The following is a 19,597-nucleotide window of genomic DNA, read 5'->3' on the forward strand; positions in this document are numbered from 1 at the left end:
TGGTACATCAAATATTTTAAGGCCTATGGCTAAATATCAACTTCAACTCTTCAGGCATTTGTGATAAACCATATGTCCTGCTCTTTGTGATCAAGACAGAAAGAGAAGGATGGACCTTTTTTAAAATTTCATTTTATTTTTATAAAGTTGTTCGCAATATTTTATTATATCTAATATCCAAACACCAATCCCATTACACTTTGCCTCTATCATATTTTGACTATTTCCATTCTGAACCCCAAACTCTGCCCCCAAAGTAGAACTGAAATAATTTATTTTGTACGGACTGGAGCTCTAGCCCAGAGGGTAGGGCCTTGCATGTGGCCGACCCAGGTTCAATTTCTCTATCCCTCTCGGAGAGCCCAGCAAGCTACCAAGAGTATCCTGCCCGCACGGCAGAGCCTGGCAAGCTACCTATGGCGTATTCAATATGCCAAAAACAGTAACAACAAGTCTCACAATGGAGACATTACTGGTGCCCACTCGAGCAAATCGATGAACAATAGGACGACAGTGCTACAGTACTACAGTGCTTGTGATGAATAATCCACTAAAAATGATCCAAAAAAGGTTTCTTAGAGAAGAGTGTGTAAAGATTGTTGTATTTCACCCAGGAGCCATTAAGCCCTTCTATAAGAAATTAGTAACATGTTGTTAAAGGTTGAGCCTTGTATGCTTATATGTGTGTGTGTGTATGTATGTATAAGTGTATTTCCCCCTAAGGTTGGTTACCTTCTACTTTACACCCCATAAAATGTGGTATGCTACTCTTGGTATATCAGTGATGTAAAGTATGAGATGACCAGATGTAGATTCACTCATGGGAGAGGCTCGGCCCGAGCATGAGAGTGGCCAGGAGCATGGTAGAGTTTGAGTTCTGGAGTTTTTCAGCTGCCGGAGCTGGGTCCGTTGAGGTGGGAAGGGGCCACACCCACCTCCGGCTTACCCAAATGAAAGGGATGAACTTCTTTAAGCAAATTATTGTGGACAGTACCCTATACATTTTCCATAAGCCTCCTCCATCCTCTCTCAGGAAGGGAAATAAACCAAAATATAACATTTTTTTATTTTAAAAAATCTCAAAAGCCAAAAGGGCTGAGCATATGCATCGCAAAAGAGGGCTGAGGTTCGGGCTCCGGCACTTCGTAGTTCCCTCGGCACAATCAGGAGCAGCACCAGCGAGGACTCCTCCTACCCTAAAATTAAAGATCATGAATTTTTATTAGCTTATTTCCTATGCTTCTCTGGTTATCTAATTATTATGAATTCAGGGTGGAATTCTGTGTGATAACATGGGCATTTATGCACTTACTATTTAGTACCCAGAGGACAATTTTTGTTCTCAATACTGTAGGAAAGGCGATCCTTTTATGACAGGCTCACTGTTTTCAATTGTAATGTTTTAAAACTTTAGAGACCACATCTTTATTTCATTTATTTAATTTTTAGTGAAGCAAGATAGTTTTGATTGAATGAAACTTACCTAGAAAGACATGAGGAGAGAGAAAGAGAGGAAGAAGGTGTCCAAGAGAAAACATGGGCTTCTCCAGAGTGGGAAAAGCAAGGAGACATGAAGACAAACACGTTTTATGTTCAAGGGAAAACAGGGCTTGAAGACACATCTTTATTTTGTTCCACTACAAGTGCTCCACCTCCATGGACCTTCAGAGGCTAAGAATAATTAGTCAGCCAGATGTTAATGAGATTTCCTTTAATGTGAAAAAATAGGGGTTTTGTTTGTTTGTTTGTTTAGAATTCTATTAGTAGTAGTTTCTCTCATGAACATTATTCCAACACCATCCCCGTCTCCAGTGGATCTGTCTTCCTTTCTCAAAAAACCCAGCACCCCACCTTCTGACCCCACATCTCCCCACCACCCACCCAGTTGGTTGTGTAGATCAGTAGTATCTAAGAGATACATATGTCATACAGTAATTTGTGCTTTTAGAACAACAAAAGTCAGGTGATTAATTTTAGAAACCATTGTCATGCATTAATTTGCTTCATTTTGGATTTTTCTGTGTGCTCACAGAGTTTTTCTTCAGTTTGTGGCTGATACTGTATTGAAGGTGATACCAGAAGTGTCACGTAGTTGAAACGTAACAGGCAGGATTTAATTATGCAGGGGCTCAGTGGACATTTCTAAACACTTGACAGTACTTGAGTTGGGAGAGAAGGGACATGAGGTCCTTTGAAGTGATATCTGTGCATGTGCTAATGTACCGTGTATTGAAGATCAGTGTGTCTCTGTCTCCGAAAAGAAGAGTCTTGCTGATATTAATGTTCCACATCAAAGCAACCATATTTTAAACAATCACCTGAACTACTTGTTTGAGGTAGTTTTTTTTAATAAAAAAATAAGTGAATTAATCACCTTAACCTTGCTATCAATTAGAACATGTACTTTTATTTTCTGTGCCACTAAAAAATGTGACCAATTAGACTGTGACACAATGTATTAATGATAGTCTTGAGAGAATATAAATCAGTCACAACCTTACTGCTTTGAAATTTCTTTCAGATTTTCAGAGAGGCAGTTTTTTTTTTTTTTTTTTTTTTTTTTTTTCTTTTTCTTTTTTTTTTTTTTTTATTTATTTTTAATTAGAGAATCACCGTGAGGGTACAGTTACAGATTTATACACTTTTGTGCTTATACTTCCCTCATACAAAGTTTGGGAACCCCTCCCTTCACCAGTGCCCATTCTCCACCACCTGTAAACCCAGTGTCCCTCCCACCCTCCCCAATCCCATCTCCCCCCCACCCCACCCTGCCACTGTGGCAAGGCATTCCCTTCTGTTTTCTCTCTCTAATTAGCTGTTGTGGTTTGCAATAAAGGTGTTGAGTGGCCGCTGTGCTCAGTCTCTAGCCCTCATTCAGCCCGCAACTCCCTTCCCCCACATGGCCTTCGACTACAATGTAGTTGGTGATCGATTCTCTGTGTTGACCTTTCCCCGGAACGTGAGGGCAGCCTCGAAGCCATGGAGTCAACCTCCTGGTACTTATTTCTACAGTTCTTGGGTGTTAGTCTCCCACTCTGTTATTCTAAATACCATAGATGAGTGCAATCTTTCTATGTCTGTCCAGAGAGGCAGTTTTTTGTCTGTTATGTTATAGGGAAAAAATGTGCTTTATCACAGCAGCAAAATGTAACAGCTTCATTTAAGGATGTAGGTATCAGTCATCTTTTATTTGCTCCTGTAAAGTGTTCAATTGTCAGATTGCAAGAAAATATAGAACTGCAGCCCTTCTTTCAATGACTAATATTTGCTTCACCAATATCACATTTGTACCCTATCTTTGAATTTCCAGGCTTTTATGGGAACCCAATATGTGTTCATTTCAATGCCAAATCCTTCTGGAATCTTTCTGCCTGCATTGTCAAGTGACTGTCTTTTATTTTTGTTTCTACATGTATTACAGCAGCAGTCAAACTCCTCACATGTTGTAAACACAGTGCACACAGCTCTTAGGAAGTGACGATAACCAACAGGCACGGCCAAGTTTCCCATCCCAGGGACCAACCAACTCACTTCTGCCTGATTGTGACTGTTAAGATGATATGTCTGGGTAGAGTGGGTGGGCTCTGGCTTTGCTTGCAATAGACCTGGGTTCAATCCCTGGTTCTCCTTGTGGTCTCCCATAGGTACTGCCAGATGTGAGAAGGAAGGAAAGAAGGATGGCAGGGAGGGAGAAAATGAAAGAAAGTAAAAGAAAAAAAGAAAGAACCCAGCCATAGCATAGGCTGTGAAGTTAATTCAGGAATGCTCACGAGTTAAAAGGAAAATTCTATTTTTGCTGAAATCCAATAAAATTTACCCAACTTCTAAAACACTCATCTAATGTAAATGTCTAAGTATGGTCACAGGTAAAGGTAATTGAATGTAATGATTTTTTAAACGTTTTTATTTAATTTTTTATTCTTATTTTAAATTTTTTTCTCAAGCTCTTTTTCTTTGATTTTGGGCCACATTCAGTGTTGCTCAGGGGTAGCTCCTGGCTCTGCACTCAGGAACGAATTCTGACCATTTGGGGTCCCCTGGGTCAGTGCGCAGTCTGCCCACTGTACTACCTCTCCAATCGTAATGTTTTAAAAATGTTTGCAAGAACCACTTGGCGGTTACCAAAGAGAAGGGGAGTTGGGGACGGGTAAATCAAGTAAAGTGGGCCATTGTATGAAGATTAACATACAATTTTTAAAAATGCACATGCATGGGTGTTCGAGCATTGTTTAACTGAGACTTAAACCTGAAAGCTTTGTAACTTTCCACATGGTGATTCAAGAAAATAATAAATTTTAAAAAAAAGAAATTTTCAAGAGAGCAATTATAACCATTTAAGGCAAAAAAATGCACATGCAACTTAAAATTGCAATAAAAATGCATCTTCTTTTTTGACAGTCTTCACATGTACACTGATACCTCAACCCTTTTAATGAGTTTAGCAGAAAAACTTTCAAATCGGTGTATTCTGTATTTGAAAGAAACCATTTATTAGTTATTTTCAGTGTGTCTATACCCCCAGCTTTTATTTGGTAAATACTGCTAATACCAAATAAGAGTGGTTTCAGAATGGTCCACTTTCAAACTTTCAACTATAATGCTGCTAGTTTGAAGACTGTCAATCAATTTGGTCATTTGTTTTGATCAAATTGATAAATAGAGAGCATCCCAGAATGAAAAAAGAAGAAAAGCATATGAAAATTACATTTATAAAGCATATATAGTCTTATTAAGAATTTCAGAAATTCTATTTCTAATGGCTTTGAATTTTTTCCATCTCTCATTTCCTTGCATGGACAGAGCTCCCTTTGAAGTCTCTGGAAGCTTTCTGTAAATATATATATAAGCATATATATATGTATATACACACATGGGTGTAGAGCTGAAAATTGAGCTCATTGTTTTGTCCTTTTAAAATGTGTTTTTCAAAGATTTGCCTTTCATATTGCAGATGGAAGAGAGGATCTGTAATTTTACCTTGTATAACATCCTTGCCTGAAAAGCTCAAAGTATTTGTAGGTGTTTTTAATGACTAGGTCCTATGTTTCCTGCTGAGGAAGGCAGAGATTTGTGTAATTTACTTCCATTTTACACCCAAGGAAACTAATATTCAAGGAAAAGAGGTTCAGAATTTCTGCCAGTAGTAGAATTAAGAAAACAAGTCCAAACCTTTCCATAGGGTTAATGATGCTCAGTCTAGTGGTTGTGGAGGTGGAACATGAGCCCAAATGAAATGATATCTCAGGGAAAAAATGACTACAGGTATTGTCACATTCTATTTTAGTTTGAACTTTGCATTTATTACATAGGATTGTTTGCATTTCTCTAAATAGCTTCCTAGATTAGTGGTCTATTTGTAATTTTGGTAGCTTATAATTTGGAATCATTTTAATGCATTCTAAGTACACACGTGAAAGCAAACCAGAAGCTGAAACATACCCAAACTATATGTGAAGGCACAGAACTCACCTCTGTGTACATCATATAAAATTTTATCTTTTTTTTTGCTTTTGGGTCACACCTGGCGATGCACAGGGGTTACTCCTGGTTCTGCACTCTGAATCACCCCTGGCGGTACTCAGGGTACTATATGTGATGCTGGGAATCAAACCTGGGTCATCCCCGTGCAAGGCAAATGCCCTACCCGCTGTGCTATTGCACCAGCCCCATAAAATTTTATCTTGATAATTTTAAATATTATAAAATAGTTTATTAACCAGGTAAACTTCAAATTTTTATCTTTAAAATATCTTGATAAATGTATGTGAATTATCATAATCCAGCTGAATATGTGCACCGTTATTTATACTATGAGATCAAATTTAATCCTAAGTAGTTCTAATTATATCTAAATCACTATTTCATTAATTAAATAACTTGAAAATAACTAACTAAAATAATTTTAACTAGAAGAAATATGTCAGCACCCTTTAAGAAGAATTTAAGAATTGTGCAGTACATATACCTATATACTGCATGTATAGACATGTATACATATATATTGAAACTGAGTTGAAATATATATATATATATATATTTCCCTTTTGTGCCACCTGGATGTGCTCAGTGCTCAGGACTTACTCCTGGCTTTGTACTCAAGGATCACTCCTGGTGGGTTCAGGGAACCCCTGGGGTGCCTGAGACCAAACCTGTGTCAGCGTGCGCAAAGCAAGGGCTGTACCCACTGTAAATCTCTCTGGTCCCTTAATGTATTCTTTTACCATATATCAGATATCCCAAATGTATGATAGGAATTGTCCAGATAAAAGAAAGCAATACACATGTCTCAAAAATATCAAAGAACTTGTTCCTGATCTCAGGAAGCAAATAGTCTGGGTGGGAGACTAACCAAAAATAATAACAAAAGCTACCAAACTCCTCCAAGGGCTCACTCACAGGAGAATGTCCTATTTCTTCTACTTGGGTGGGACCACTAACAAACAGATTATAACTGAAATATTGGCTCATCTCTATTCCACTTTCCCATTTCTGCTGCCTCCTCAGGACCCGCACTGTCTTTCCCCCAGATCTGCCACAGCCCCTCCCTCTTCTCACCTCAGACTCAGCCTGTTAGAATCTCCTGATGTGGGTATCCTGTATTGTCATTCTTCCTTCTTCTAAGAAATGGAACTCAAAACAGTGTACTTTATGTGTTTATTTATTTTAGGCTTTTGCGCCACACCTGGCAGTGCTCAGGGATCACACCTGGCTCTGTACTCAGTGGTCACTCTCCTAAATTGTGCATTTAAAGTTCATTGGGAGGGTTCTCTTCAATTTAAAATATTTCCTTTTTTTTTTTTACTTTAAAAGGTCAGTATGCACTATGCACCATGATCTATGGTTTATTCATTCTTGCTGGGGTACATGTCTGATCTCTGCTTTCAAAATCATTGCTTTGTCTGAGAATGCTAACCAAGAATCATTAGAAAAATAATGTCAGGAATGCCTTATAACTAGTGGGTGCCAGAAATCATATTTCTCACTCATCTTTCAGTGGCATATAGGTAAGGAGTTCAGAGTCTCCTCTATTTAATCTGTGAAATAATTTGCTATAACAAGGCACATTTAGTGTCTCTCTCTAAAATATGAGCCAATTGATAGGGCTTTTATTTTTACTTTACTGTGCAGGAAATCAGACCCAAATAGCATCTCTGAAGTGCAGGTCATTTTTGCTCAATGCTCAGACCAAGAAAAAGAAAGACTGGTTTGACTCAGAGGGACTTCTACCCCCATTTTTCTTTAACACAATAACCCTGTAGTTTGAAGAAACAGAAAGGAAGAAAGTATTCTGCTTTCTTTCAAAAGATATATGAGCTTCTTTCTTAAATAATGCCTTTATATGGTAGCAGAAAGTCTTCACTGACAATTGTCTCTGAAGAAAATTATGGACTGGGAAGAAATTTCCCCCACCAAGACATTTATAAACCATCTATTCAAATGAAAGAAAATTGTCTCTTTTTTTTAGGTCAAAAGGTTTCATCATACCTGATGATGAATATGTTTTTAATTAAAATCTGAGCACAAAATTGGGTTTATTGAGAATCACTGTGGTGCATGATCGCTCTCCCGAGACGAGACACCCACCGTTTTTGGTACTGCTCCCTACCTCTTGACACCCTGAGGCCACTTTGTCTATTCAGCATTTAGAAAGGTGATTTCTAAGGCCTGGCAGCTGTTGGTGTTAAAGCTATTGTGTGAAAAACAAAAGCCTTTCTGTTCTGTTCCTCAGCCTCCTTTGTATCTCTGATACAGGAGCTGTTTCATGAGTAGGGTAGAATTTTTCACCAGGGAATTTCATTACTGCCCGTGTTTCAATGTCAGCATACCCTTTGGGACAGCAGAGGGAACAGTCTCAAAGTACTTCCAAGGCAAGGACTCGGTTTCTTACCACTGTTGCATTTTAAGTCTGTTCAGCAGATCCTAGATTGAATGCCATTACACCAACATCTGTGTCTCCTAACTGGTAAGGCAAGACCCAGTGTTCTCTATCAGTGAATATGCCTCCAGTCTTGAAAACTGATCAGAGCCTTGTACATGAGAGCACTGTGCTAAACTAGTGTTCTGGAGGGGTTCCTCCTTCGTGTCCTGGGAAATTCTCATAGAGCAGATAAGAATGACATTTATTTGAAGAATACGCACCTTTGATTTTTTCCCTATCTAAAGAGATTATTCACAATTTAAATAATTGTCTTTCTGAATATTTAGAATAATTTTTATTTAGAAATAATTGAAATTACTGGTGGAGGGATGGGTGTTTGATCATTGTGTGATTGTAACTCAGACATGAAAGCTTGTAACTATATCTCACGATGAATCAATAAAATTTTTTTAAAAAGAAAAGAAAAAAAGAAAGTGAAATTGAAGAAAACCAGTGGATGATCAACAGACACATGAAAAAAATATTTTTATCATCACATTATTAGGAAAATCCAAATCAAGACAATAATGATATACCACCTCACACCAGTGAGAAGGGCATCTATCAAAATTCTAGGAACCAATCTGTGTTGGTAGGGGTGTGGTGAAAAAGGAACTCGCATTCACTGCTGGTGCAAATGTTGCCTGGTTCAACTTTTATGGAAAACATAATCATGTTTATGGGAAGGCATTTTTAAGAATATAAAAATATAGAAATAATAGCTAATTTCCAGGACTGGATCACATAAAAATGTTTGTTGTATGCTATTTTTGTCTTATAGTTAGCAACAGGGAGGAGGGGTCCAGAGGATCTGAGCACATGGGGGGTGTAGAGGAGTGGTCCAGCTCAGCATCCAAGCCACAGAGTCAGCAACACCAATAACAAGAGACACAAATTTCAGCAACCAAACTTAAAAATGTTCCTGTCAAGGTGGCAGGTTGGGATGGGTGTGGGTGAGGGTTATGGGAAAAAACCTGGGAACCCTGGCAGAGGGAATGTGACTTTAGTGTTGGAATTGGTGCTGGAACATGGTATGTATAAAATCCAACGATGAATACCTTGGAATAAAGCATAAACACACAAAATAAGCCAAAACAAATTCTGATAGTTTGACCTCCAATAAATAAATAAAATGAAGGAAAGAAAACATCAAAATAAAGAGTTTTCAGTTGCATGCCAGAAAAACAAAGCGGCCTAAATAATTAAGAAAATGCTGTGGGCATCATTCTCAGAATTCAGTGCTTCCACCCTAGGATATTACTTGTCTGTGTAATTTTCAGATGCCATCCATCACTACTCTCTCCCCGCCAACCATCATGGGTGCTGGATTTTGACCAGGCCAAAGTGTTGCTTATTTTTACTTATTTTTTGCACTGTTAGCAACTGCTGTGAGACAAACATGCTCCTGGTAGCTCTCAGTATAAAGGAGAGATGTGAAGCTGATTTAAAATCTGTACCAAGAAAGCTGACCTGCCTACATCAACCTATTGCTAGTTGACTCGTGGATACATGAGCAAGAATAGATGGCATTTGGTTTAAGCCTATGCATCTGGAGTGGGAGTGCAGCGAGGGTTGCACAGCCCTAGTATGGCAGCTGCTGACTAACATTTATTGTTCCTGTAACTAATGAGCCATAACACAGTGGGCAGGACGTTTGCCTTGCACGAGGCCAACCTGGGTTTGATTCCTCTGTCCCTCTCTACTGAGAGTATCCTGCCCGCATGGCAGAGCCTGGCAAACTACCTGTGGTGTATTTGATATGCCAAAAACAGTAACAAGTCTCACAATGGAGACATTACTGGTGTCCGCTGGAGCAAATCGATGAACAACAGGATGAGAGTGCTACAGTACTACTAATGAGTCCAAAGATATAATCTGAGTTATTTTCAGGTCGGTTTTAAAGGAATCTCTATTCAGTTTAACTTGCCTCTCTTGGGGCTACAGCCTGAGATGGTTTCCCTCTAGGTGGCATCACTGTACCTTCCCTGGCTTCACATCAATGTATCTCCATACCATTTGGAAACAGCAGGCTCCTCTTCTTTAATTATAGTTCAAAGATTCAGCTCTGACTAGAAGTAGTCAGGTCTTTCATCTCACCTGGGCCAATTGTTGAGTGAAAAAGACAGGATTACTCAGCTGGATGTTCCCAGAGTTCTCTCTGAGACGGAAGAGGGCGTGGTCTCCCCCAGATCTGCAGTGTGGCTCCCTGGGAGTGGGAGTGAGGGGGTCCAGCTGCTGAAATGCACCAGCAGTGTGGAAGAGCATCTATAATTCCCATGCCCTGTTTTTTTTATTATCTAAATTTATTTATTTTTAATTAGTGAGTCACAGGGTACAGTTACAGATTCACACATTTTTGTGCTTGTTTTTCCCTCATGCAATGTTTGAGAGCCCATCCCTCCACCAGTGTCCTTTCTCCACCACCAATGAACCCAGTATACCTCCCACCCACCCCCAATCCCGTCCCCCCTGCCCCACGCAGCCTCTGGTGGGGCATTCCAATTTGATATCTCTCTTTCCTTTTGGGAGTTGTGGTTTGCAATAGGGGTATTGAGTGGTCATCCTATTCAGTCTCTAGTCTACTTTCAGCACGCATCTCCCTTCCCTCGCAAGATCTCAAATCACATATTAGTTGGTGTTCCCTTCTCTTTCTGGAATGACTTTCCCCCAGCGTGTGAGGCCAGCTTCCAAGCTATGGAGCCAACCTCCTGGTATTATATACTACTATTCTTGGGTATTAGTCTCCTACTCTGTTGTTTTATATTCCACAGATGAGTGCAGTCTTTCTATGTCTGTCCCTCTCTTTCTGGCTCATTTCACTTAGCATGATACTTTCCATGTTGATCCACTTATATGCAAAGTTCATGACTTCATCCTTTCTAACAGCTGCATAGTATTCCATTGTATAGATGTACCAAAGTTTCTTTAACCAGTCATCTGTTCTCGGGCACTCGGGTTTTTTCCAGATTCTGGCAATTGTAAACAGTGCCGCGATGAACATATAAGTGCAGATGTCATTTCGACTATACTTTTTTGTTTCTCCAAGATATATTCCCAGAATTGGTATTGCTGGATCAAATGGAAGCTCAATTTCTAATTTTTTGAGAAGCGTACATATTTTGTTAATTCAATATTTGACTCAAGAAGTTTTTCTAGAGGCACTGGAAGCCTTCATTTAATCCAGGGACTGCATGGTCCCTCAGCACCACTGGGAACTATCCTTAAAGACAGACCCAGTATAGCTGGACATAGTGCCGAAATAAGTGAGCAAATGAGCAAAAGATATTTTTCTACTTTTATATTTCCCGAGGGTTGTTTCCTATCTTTTATATGTTTTTTAATAATTGGCAGAGCCTGTGCACAAACCCATGACACTATAGGCCCTGAAAAAGTGGGCAGCTTTAGAAGGACATTACTATTAGCCCTCTGAACGAACATCGTGTGGTATCTTGGGATTTTAAGATAATTAAAATAGGTTTTGCTTAATAGAATTTTAAGATCTCTGTCCTAGAGGTTGAAATTAATGCTGCTGTCATAAGGATTGAACTGAGTGGGATCTATTGGTAAAGTTTCTATCCCACTGGTCTCAGCACAGTTTGTTTCTCATAAGTCAGCTATCCTTCTTATCCAGACCGGATAACATGTGGTAAACAACAAATAAAATGTGTGTTGAATGAATTAATTAAAAATAGGTCCAAGATTTTCTAAAACAGTCCATTCAATACTTTCAAGAATACCCTTCAAGCTCTTTGTAAGAATTCCTTTGTGTTTAATGCTACCCCCTGAAGTTTCTGTAGGAATGTCCACCAAAAGCTATCTAGGAAATTTTTGCAAAAATTTCAGCGATCATCAGTTACTTTGTTTTTCTAACAATCCTCCTTGATCTCAGAGAATCTTTAATATTTAACAATGCTTATTAACCAACAAATTTTTGTCATTCAGTAGATGCTTGTTGGCCTACAAATATTAATGAACAGCTATGGGCTAAGTAAGTAGTGTAAGGGAAGCAAAACTAAATTGGGATAATACTTGCTCTCAAGTCAGAAAGAGAGAGACAGACATGGAAAGATTGCACTCATCTGTGGAATATAGAATAATAGACTATAAGACTAACACCCAAGGTTAGTAGAAATAAGTACCAGGAGGTTGTCTCCATGGCTTGGAGGCTGGTTTCTCATTCTGGGCAACTCAGAGAAGGGAACACCAAGTAAAATGTGGTCGGAGGTCATGCGGGGGAAGGGTGATGCATGCCCAAGGTAGGCTAGAGAATGAACACAATGGCCACTCAACACCTTTATTGCAAACCACAACACCTAATCAGAGAGAGAGATCAAAAGGGAACACCCTGCCATAGTGGCAGTGTGGGGTGGGGGGAGACGGGACTGGGGAGGGCGGGATAGATGCTGGGTTTACTGGTGGTAGAGAATTGGCACTGGTGAAGGGATGGGTTCTTGAACTTTGTATGGGGGAAACATGAGCACAAAAATGTATAAATCTGTAACTGTACCCTCACGTTGATTCACTAATTAAAAATAAATTATTAAAAAAATACTTGCTCTCAAGTAGCCAACTATTATAATATAATTGTTGTTCAAGCTCGAGGGAAACATTAAAAAGAGATGAAGACTTGGGACCTCTTATAAAACTCCAGATTCCTTAGGAAGCTTGTCTGTGGAAAGATTATAATTTATCATTTCTCATCAAAAAGAGCTCCAACTCTGTGTGAAATATCTGCTAAGTATAAGACAAAAATAGCCTACACCAAACATTTTTATGTGATCCAGTCCTGGCAATTAGCTATTATTTCTATATTTTTATATTCGTAAAAATGCCTTCCCATAAACATGATTGTTAGAAGCATTATTTGGTTTGATTTGCTAATAATATCCTGGTTAAGTAATTCCACGTAATTGTCAGTTTGGGAGCAGGCTCAGGTACATTTTCTCAATTCTTTCTTTGTCTTTTTTTTTCTAGTTGGGTTTTGCTTTGTATCATACGAACAGAAAACTAACACTGGAGCCTAAAATAACTGTCAATGCCAAGATTGTGGTAGTTGGTGCATCTAATGTTGGAATTTCCTTCCTAGAGACATTGGTATTTTGGTGAGTGGTTTTATTACTTATTTATCCATTGGTCTATTCCTATGTTTGAGAAGTTTCCATTTCATACAATAACAGTCTAAGTTCTTTGCTACTCTACATCCCTTACTTATGTAGATTAATGAATTGGAGTATTTTTAATGAGGGGTTGGAAAACTAAAACTCTAGTTCTAACTTGGCTTTTCACTGATTTTCATTTTTAAATAAAGATTTGTAAGAACAACTTAGTTACACGCAACCTGTGGCTGTTTTCTCAGTAAAAACACAGGAAGGTGAGTAGGGAGAGAGAGAGAAGCATCAGGGATAGGGTCAGGGGGACCAGGGTAAATTGATGGTGTTAAGGAATGATAGAGCTAAATATCCAAACCAGAGTCAACAACTCTAAAATTACAAGACCCAAACTTCAATAATTAAATTTAAAAGGTATCTGTCAAAATGACAGGCTGGGCTGAGGTGGGTGAGTAGGAGAGGGAACCTAGGAACACTGGTGGGGGGAAGTTGACATTGATGATGAGTTGGCGATGGAACATTTTATGTCAAAAACCCAGCTGTGAATTACTTTGTAAATAATGGTGCTTTAATAAAACAAAATTTTGAAAAAGACAAAACAGATCTATGATTTTTAAAAGTGCGGATTTGAGTAAATGTGACAGAGATCTTATGGCCTACAATACCCAATATACGATAACACAGCAGGTAGGGCGTTTGCCTTGCACGTGGCCGACCAGGTTTCAAATTCTCCATCCCTCTCGGGGAGCCCAGAGAGCTACCGAGGGTATCCCGCCCACATGGCAGAGACTGGCAAGCTACCTGTGGCATATTCGATATGCCAAAAACAGTAACAAGTCTCACAATGGAGACGTTACTGGTGCCCACTCTAGCAAATTGATGAACAATGGGATGACAGTGCTACAGTGCTATAGTGCTGATCCGTTACAGAAATTTTCTATGTCCTGCCCTATATTGACATCTCCCTTATTGGCGAGATGATAAGAATCACCCAGAGTATTTGTTTTTTTTTATTTAAATTTTATTGAATCACCATGTGGAGGGTTACATAGTTCTCAGGATTATGTCAGTTATACAATACTCAAACCCCCTTCCCTTCACCAGTGCCCATATTCCATCATCAACCACCCCATTATACCTCCCGCCCCCACACGCCCCCCCAGTCCCCGCCCTTGTAAGTGATAAGTTTCACTTCGTTTGCGCTTTATCTTGGTTACATTCCATGTTTCAACACATAACTCACTATTGTTGCTAGGGTTTCCCCCCAAAAAAGAAAAGACAGTCCTACTGTCAAGGAAGCATTTGATAGCTCTCCATTGCTGAGAATGTAGAGATATTAAGTCCCGCTGTTTGTTACATAACTTTTCTATTTTTTCCCCCCTCGTCCCGCGCCACCGAGTTCACGCCTGTTTTGTAATCACCACGCTGCCTGACAAAGGGGAAAAACAAAAACGAAAAAGATGGTTATTTCCCGTCATCAGCTGGCGTGGGGCTCTGGCTTAGTTGATAGTCTGGTAGAATGTCTGCAAGCAGTTTCTGGAACCAAAAGTAATACGCTGGTATCGGCCCCGGCTCGAGATTCCACCAGCGTCCCGCTGTTCCAAGTACATAATAATTTATTCCCTTGTATCCCATCCCCACGCCACCAGGTCCATGTCAGCTTAATGGACATCATACTATGGTTAATGCCACGCCGCGTTTCTTCCCGAGAAAGAAGGATATTTCTTCTCAGCCGGCGTGGGGATATGGCTTAGTTCAGTCTATAGAGATGGCTACCACTTTGATTGCCTTCAATATTTCAGCAAAAGACTTACTATTCTTGTTAGGATTTCCCACCAACGTCCGACCCGTTAAAAAGGAACCATTTCATATTGGTGATGATTAAATGACATTAGGTCGCGCGGCCATGGCAGCGGCCTCACGGCTTTGAATTTCTGTATAAAGTCCAGGGAAAGTACAGCCAGAAATTACATGTCACTACAAACTTTAACCCTATTATGGTCCCCCCAAAGTCCAACCCGTTACAAAGGAACCATTTCATATTGCTGATGATTAGATGACATTAGGTTGCGCGGCCGCGGTAGCGGCTGCGCGGTTTTGGGTTTCTATATAAAGTCCAGGGAAAATTCTGCCTAAAATTCTATCGCTACAATCTTTTACCCTTCAACAAAAAACTCAGTACTATTGTTTGGAGTTTCCCCCCACGGTAAGCCCTGCTAAAAAGGAACATTTACACGTTGCTGACAATCAAGAGATATTAGGTCTTGCTATCGCAGCCATGCGGTTTTGGATTTCTATATGAAGTCCAGGGAAAATTCTTTTGGTAATTGCATCACTCGCTGGCGGCGCCTGGGCCAGTAGCTCCGAGCACACAGTTTGGAGGCATTTTGGGGTCGCTGCTCGTGTCCAAAGTGGTTCAGTTGCCTCCGTCACCCAGAGTATTTGAAATGTAGATCCTCAGGCCCTGTACCTGACATAGAGAACCAGGAGCTCTGGAAGAAAGAACAGCTACTCCATATCTATAAATGGGCATGTTTGGGAACTAGTTTTGACTGCAGGCATCACAAAGTGCTGTCAGAGATGACAGTGCAGGAGACTTCTTTCAGCCACTGCAGTTTGAGTGGCAGGGAACAAAGTAAATCTGTGGGGAAGACCAAGACCCATCACTCTCTTTAGTGCTATTTTCTCTTGTCTTCAAAGAATTAACTGGAAAAAAAAAGAATTAACTGGATTTTCTTTTAGAGCCTGTTTTGATTTTTTTGATAGAAGATTTCAACAAATTCCATGTTTCCCATGACTAGCTCTCCCTCTGAACCCTGAATCCCAGCTATTCCTCAACTGAAAGAGTCCTGGGTATTACTGTAGAAGATGGATAATGGCCAGGCCTAAGAGCATGACCTGAGATGTGTTGTCTAACTTATCTTAGGCAATACATCTAGTTCTTCGCTGATTTTTCAAGAGTCTTACCCGTGTTGAGAAAGGCCCTGACTTTGGGGGATGACTGTAACAAATGAAAACAGTACAAGCTTCTTGTGAGAAATTTCAGCTCCTTTCAAAATGCCATGGGTTAGAGATCAGCGGAAAAGTGGGGGAAAAAAGTCCGTGTTGTTTCCTACAAAAGCTGAGAGCCCAAGGAAGAGAGATGGGACATTGTGGAGGGTTCAACAGGAAAGGAATATAGGTAATTTTCAAAGAACAGTGTTTGTTCCTGGTTGACATGGAAACAGGCTAAGCCCCAAAGGTAATTTTGCTTATTTGACATCACATTAGATGAAGAGAAGATTTTATGTGTGTGATTGTTACTTCTGAGCCAAATTGTTCAATTATTCAGAACATACCCTTACTTAACTAGAAACAAGTCATATGTCATTGTTGAAATTAGCACAGAGCTCATATTCTTTAAATGTTCTGGTCTATAGCAGTCTTTCACTGCAAGAAGGATCTAATGAGAGCATTCATGTTCCCTGTACATGAAAGAACATTCATGTTCCCTGTACATGAAGGTTTGAAGAAGCAACAAGGAGGTTCTAAGTCTTTTCTTATTCTGTTGGTCTCATCAGCTAAGACAGCAAGCTTATGCATCCATTTACGAATTTATAAGTAATCTACAATAATCTAATTGCGAAATAATAGCAGTTTAAAAGTAATCATAAATATGTCTTAAATTTTAATTTAACTATATACTAAGTCGTAGCTCTGTAGCACTGTTGTCCCCTTGTTCATCGGTTTGTTCGAGTGGGCACCAGTAATGTCTTCATTGTGAGACTTGTTGTTACTGTCTACCAGCTGTGCTATGGCTCCAGCCCATTATGCTCTATTTAAATTGTTATATATAAGTATTATAATTTTCTTTTTGTAAAATTGACTTAGATTTAATAAAAACAAATATAAATTTTGATAAGAACAAATATAAATTTTGAGATGAACACTTGGTTTATTAAATTCCTCAAACCTTTATAAAGCATTTTAAAGTATTCCTAATTTTATCATCATCATACAGATTATATACACTAAAAATAGACTGGTATCAGTTTACAAATCTCTAATCCTTAGGAGAGGAAAGAGGTTTCTCATTATTTTCTTTAATTATTTTAAATTAGCAATCACCATGGTAACTTATTGCATATTTTACTTTACTAGCTTAACTGTTAGTTAGTTGAACTAGATTTTTGATTTGATTTGAACTGGAATGAATAAAAAAAAACATAGTTTTTACTGAATGCTTACCCCCACCAAGTGAGGATTAAATTCACATTTTAGATGTAATATTTAGAAAAATTGCCCACATTGGGCTCTTGTACTGCATTATCTAACCCAGTTGGGGTATCGTAGTTCCAGGAAAACCCATTTGAGACCCAGCTAACAACATATTTTTCCAAAAAATCTGATAATCCTGTCATCTGGTGACAAAGAAAACAACTCTTTGTTATTATGTTATTTACATGTTATTAGGTTATTTTATATTTATTGTCCCCGTGCCTGGCTGTCTTCACCGGGGCCCCTCGGAGGGGGTGGATTGAGTCTCCCTCCCTGCCCTGAGCAGAGCCCCAACAGCCGAAGACCTACGGAACCCAGCCACAGCCATGCTCAAGGCCACTCTCCAGACACTTGGATGAGCCTCAGGCATGAAGAAACCAGCAGAGGAACCCAGGTGTGCAGAATCTGGGGCTGAGATCTCCAAGCCTGCTCAGATCAGGACTGGGCCTCTTCCACCCAGATGCCCCATTTTCTAGTAGTTAGGCAGTCACACCCAGAAACTGCGCCAGTGCCATGTAATCCCATCAATGGCCAACATCCAGAGACTATAAAACCAAGCTCCCAAGCTCGTGAAGCTGTTTCGAGACATCTTATAGCCTAGTTCTCCCTCTCAGAGAACCTGGCAAGCTACAGAGAGTTTCCTTCCTGCACCAGAGAGCCTGGCAAGCTCCCTATGGTGTATTCATATGCTAAATACAGTAACAATGATGGGTCTTATTCCCCTGACCCTGAAAGAGCCTCTAATGCACCACCATTGGGAAGGACGAGTAAAGAGAGGCTGCTAAAATCTCAGGGCTAGGACGAATGGAGACGTTACTAGGCCACATGAGCAAATCGACGATCAATGGGATGATAGTGATAGTGATAGTGAATCACATTTGATCTCCTCTTCAAAGGATAACCAAAAAAGTCCTAGAATAAATTCTTTTTCTTGTCATATCCTTCTCTGAAATGCTAAGATTGCTACTGTGAAAACTGATGTGATTTATTCAGTTACCAGCTAATGTACCAAGATGTAAGCTGCATTTGGGAAATTAATATTGAAGGTGATGTTTTTATTCTTATTTTTAAAAGTACAGCACTCTTGTTTGTCCTCAGTTACTACCCAGCCACAGTGGCATCCACACAGACACACCCTGCTGGCTTTTCAGACCAGAGGATTACTGTGCGTCATCTAGTCCTTACAGAGCAAGGCATCCTGGGTAACATCCCTAGTGCCAGAGATATGAGTAATGGGGGTCTTATCTATGGTTACACACCAGCATCCCTTGCAGGTCTCCTTGTTATCCTGGAGATGCAAAGCCTGGAGCACTGGGAGTGGCAGCTGCCCTTAGAGTTCTCTGTAACCTTCATCAATTTTCCAGAGGCCCCTGAGAGACTAATGCAGGACAGAGGTGCAGGATAACTCAGGGTTGGGGTGGAGCTCTACCAATTTTCCCTCCACCTTGGCCTTGTGCACTTGATTTCTTAGAGCACCATGTCTGAGAAATTCCTTGAGGCACAGAGGAAGGATTGGCTTCATGCTCCCATGCTCCATCCTGCCTACATGCACATCCTGTCTTCTTTCTCCATTACCTTCCCTGCTAGGGTATTGGTCAGGGTGTTGGAACTAGAGCTAAGCAGGGGAGGGACGACAGACAAATGGCCATGTCCATCAGTGGAGCTTTACTACAGCAAGGTGTATTCCAAGGCAGAAACCCCCAATTCATCATTGTTGGAGACTAGTTGCGAGTTGGCAAGGGAACGCAGCTCTAGGATATTTTCCTGTGAATTTTCCATGTTCTTTATCATGCCCAAGACTGTCAAAGGGTGGATATCAATTCTTTTAGTACAAAAATTTCTGTGATTGATAAGTCGTGTTGATTCTGCTTCCCTGGCAGGTAAGGCAAGGAATTCAGCTTCCCCTGGCGAGGTAAGGAATTTCTCAAAGAGCCTGTAGAGGCTCTAGAAAGATGCATCCATGAGTTCTTTGGGACTGAGAGATCTTGGCTTGGGGAGTATAGGTGCCTCATCTTGCCCTTCTCAGGATAATATCAAGAAAGTTAATTTAAAACTTCAGCCACCAGGAAGAAACAGAGGGCTCAGTCTCAGACATCAGCCATGCTGCAGTGCCTCTCACTGCTATGGCCATAGGGTGTCCTCTTGCTTCTTGGGTGATGTAGGGTCCCTGCAGAACAGCCTGCTAGAATGAAGATCTGTCACCCTGAGAACTCTGCCAATCAGATCTTAAGTGAACGTCTTATTCTTGGGTCAACCTCCAAGTTAAGAGGTGACCCTTTCTCACCTGACAAGGAAACACTTTCCTGGGGAAGAG

At 40.1% G+C, this 19,597-nt stretch overlaps 1 protein-coding gene across 1 annotated transcript in view; it reads left to right on the forward strand.

Moving 5' to 3' along the window:
- The window catches only part of CFAP61 (cilia and flagella associated protein 61), a 411,272-nt gene that overhangs the window by 244,600 nt on the left and 147,075 nt on the right, over nt 1-19,597 (forward strand). The window contains exon 18 of the mRNA XM_004614437.2: nt 12,893-13,020. Within this exon, the coding sequence (XP_004614494.2) occupies nt 12,893-13,020 (128 nt within the window). The remainder of the gene's footprint in view (nt 1-12,892; nt 13,021-19,597) is intronic.

Source organism: Sorex araneus, chromosome 3 (genome assembly GCF_027595985.1).
Source record: "Sorex araneus isolate mSorAra2 chromosome 3, mSorAra2.pri, whole genome shotgun sequence".
Taxonomy (NCBI): Eukaryota; Metazoa; Chordata; class Mammalia; order Eulipotyphla; family Soricidae; genus Sorex; species Sorex araneus.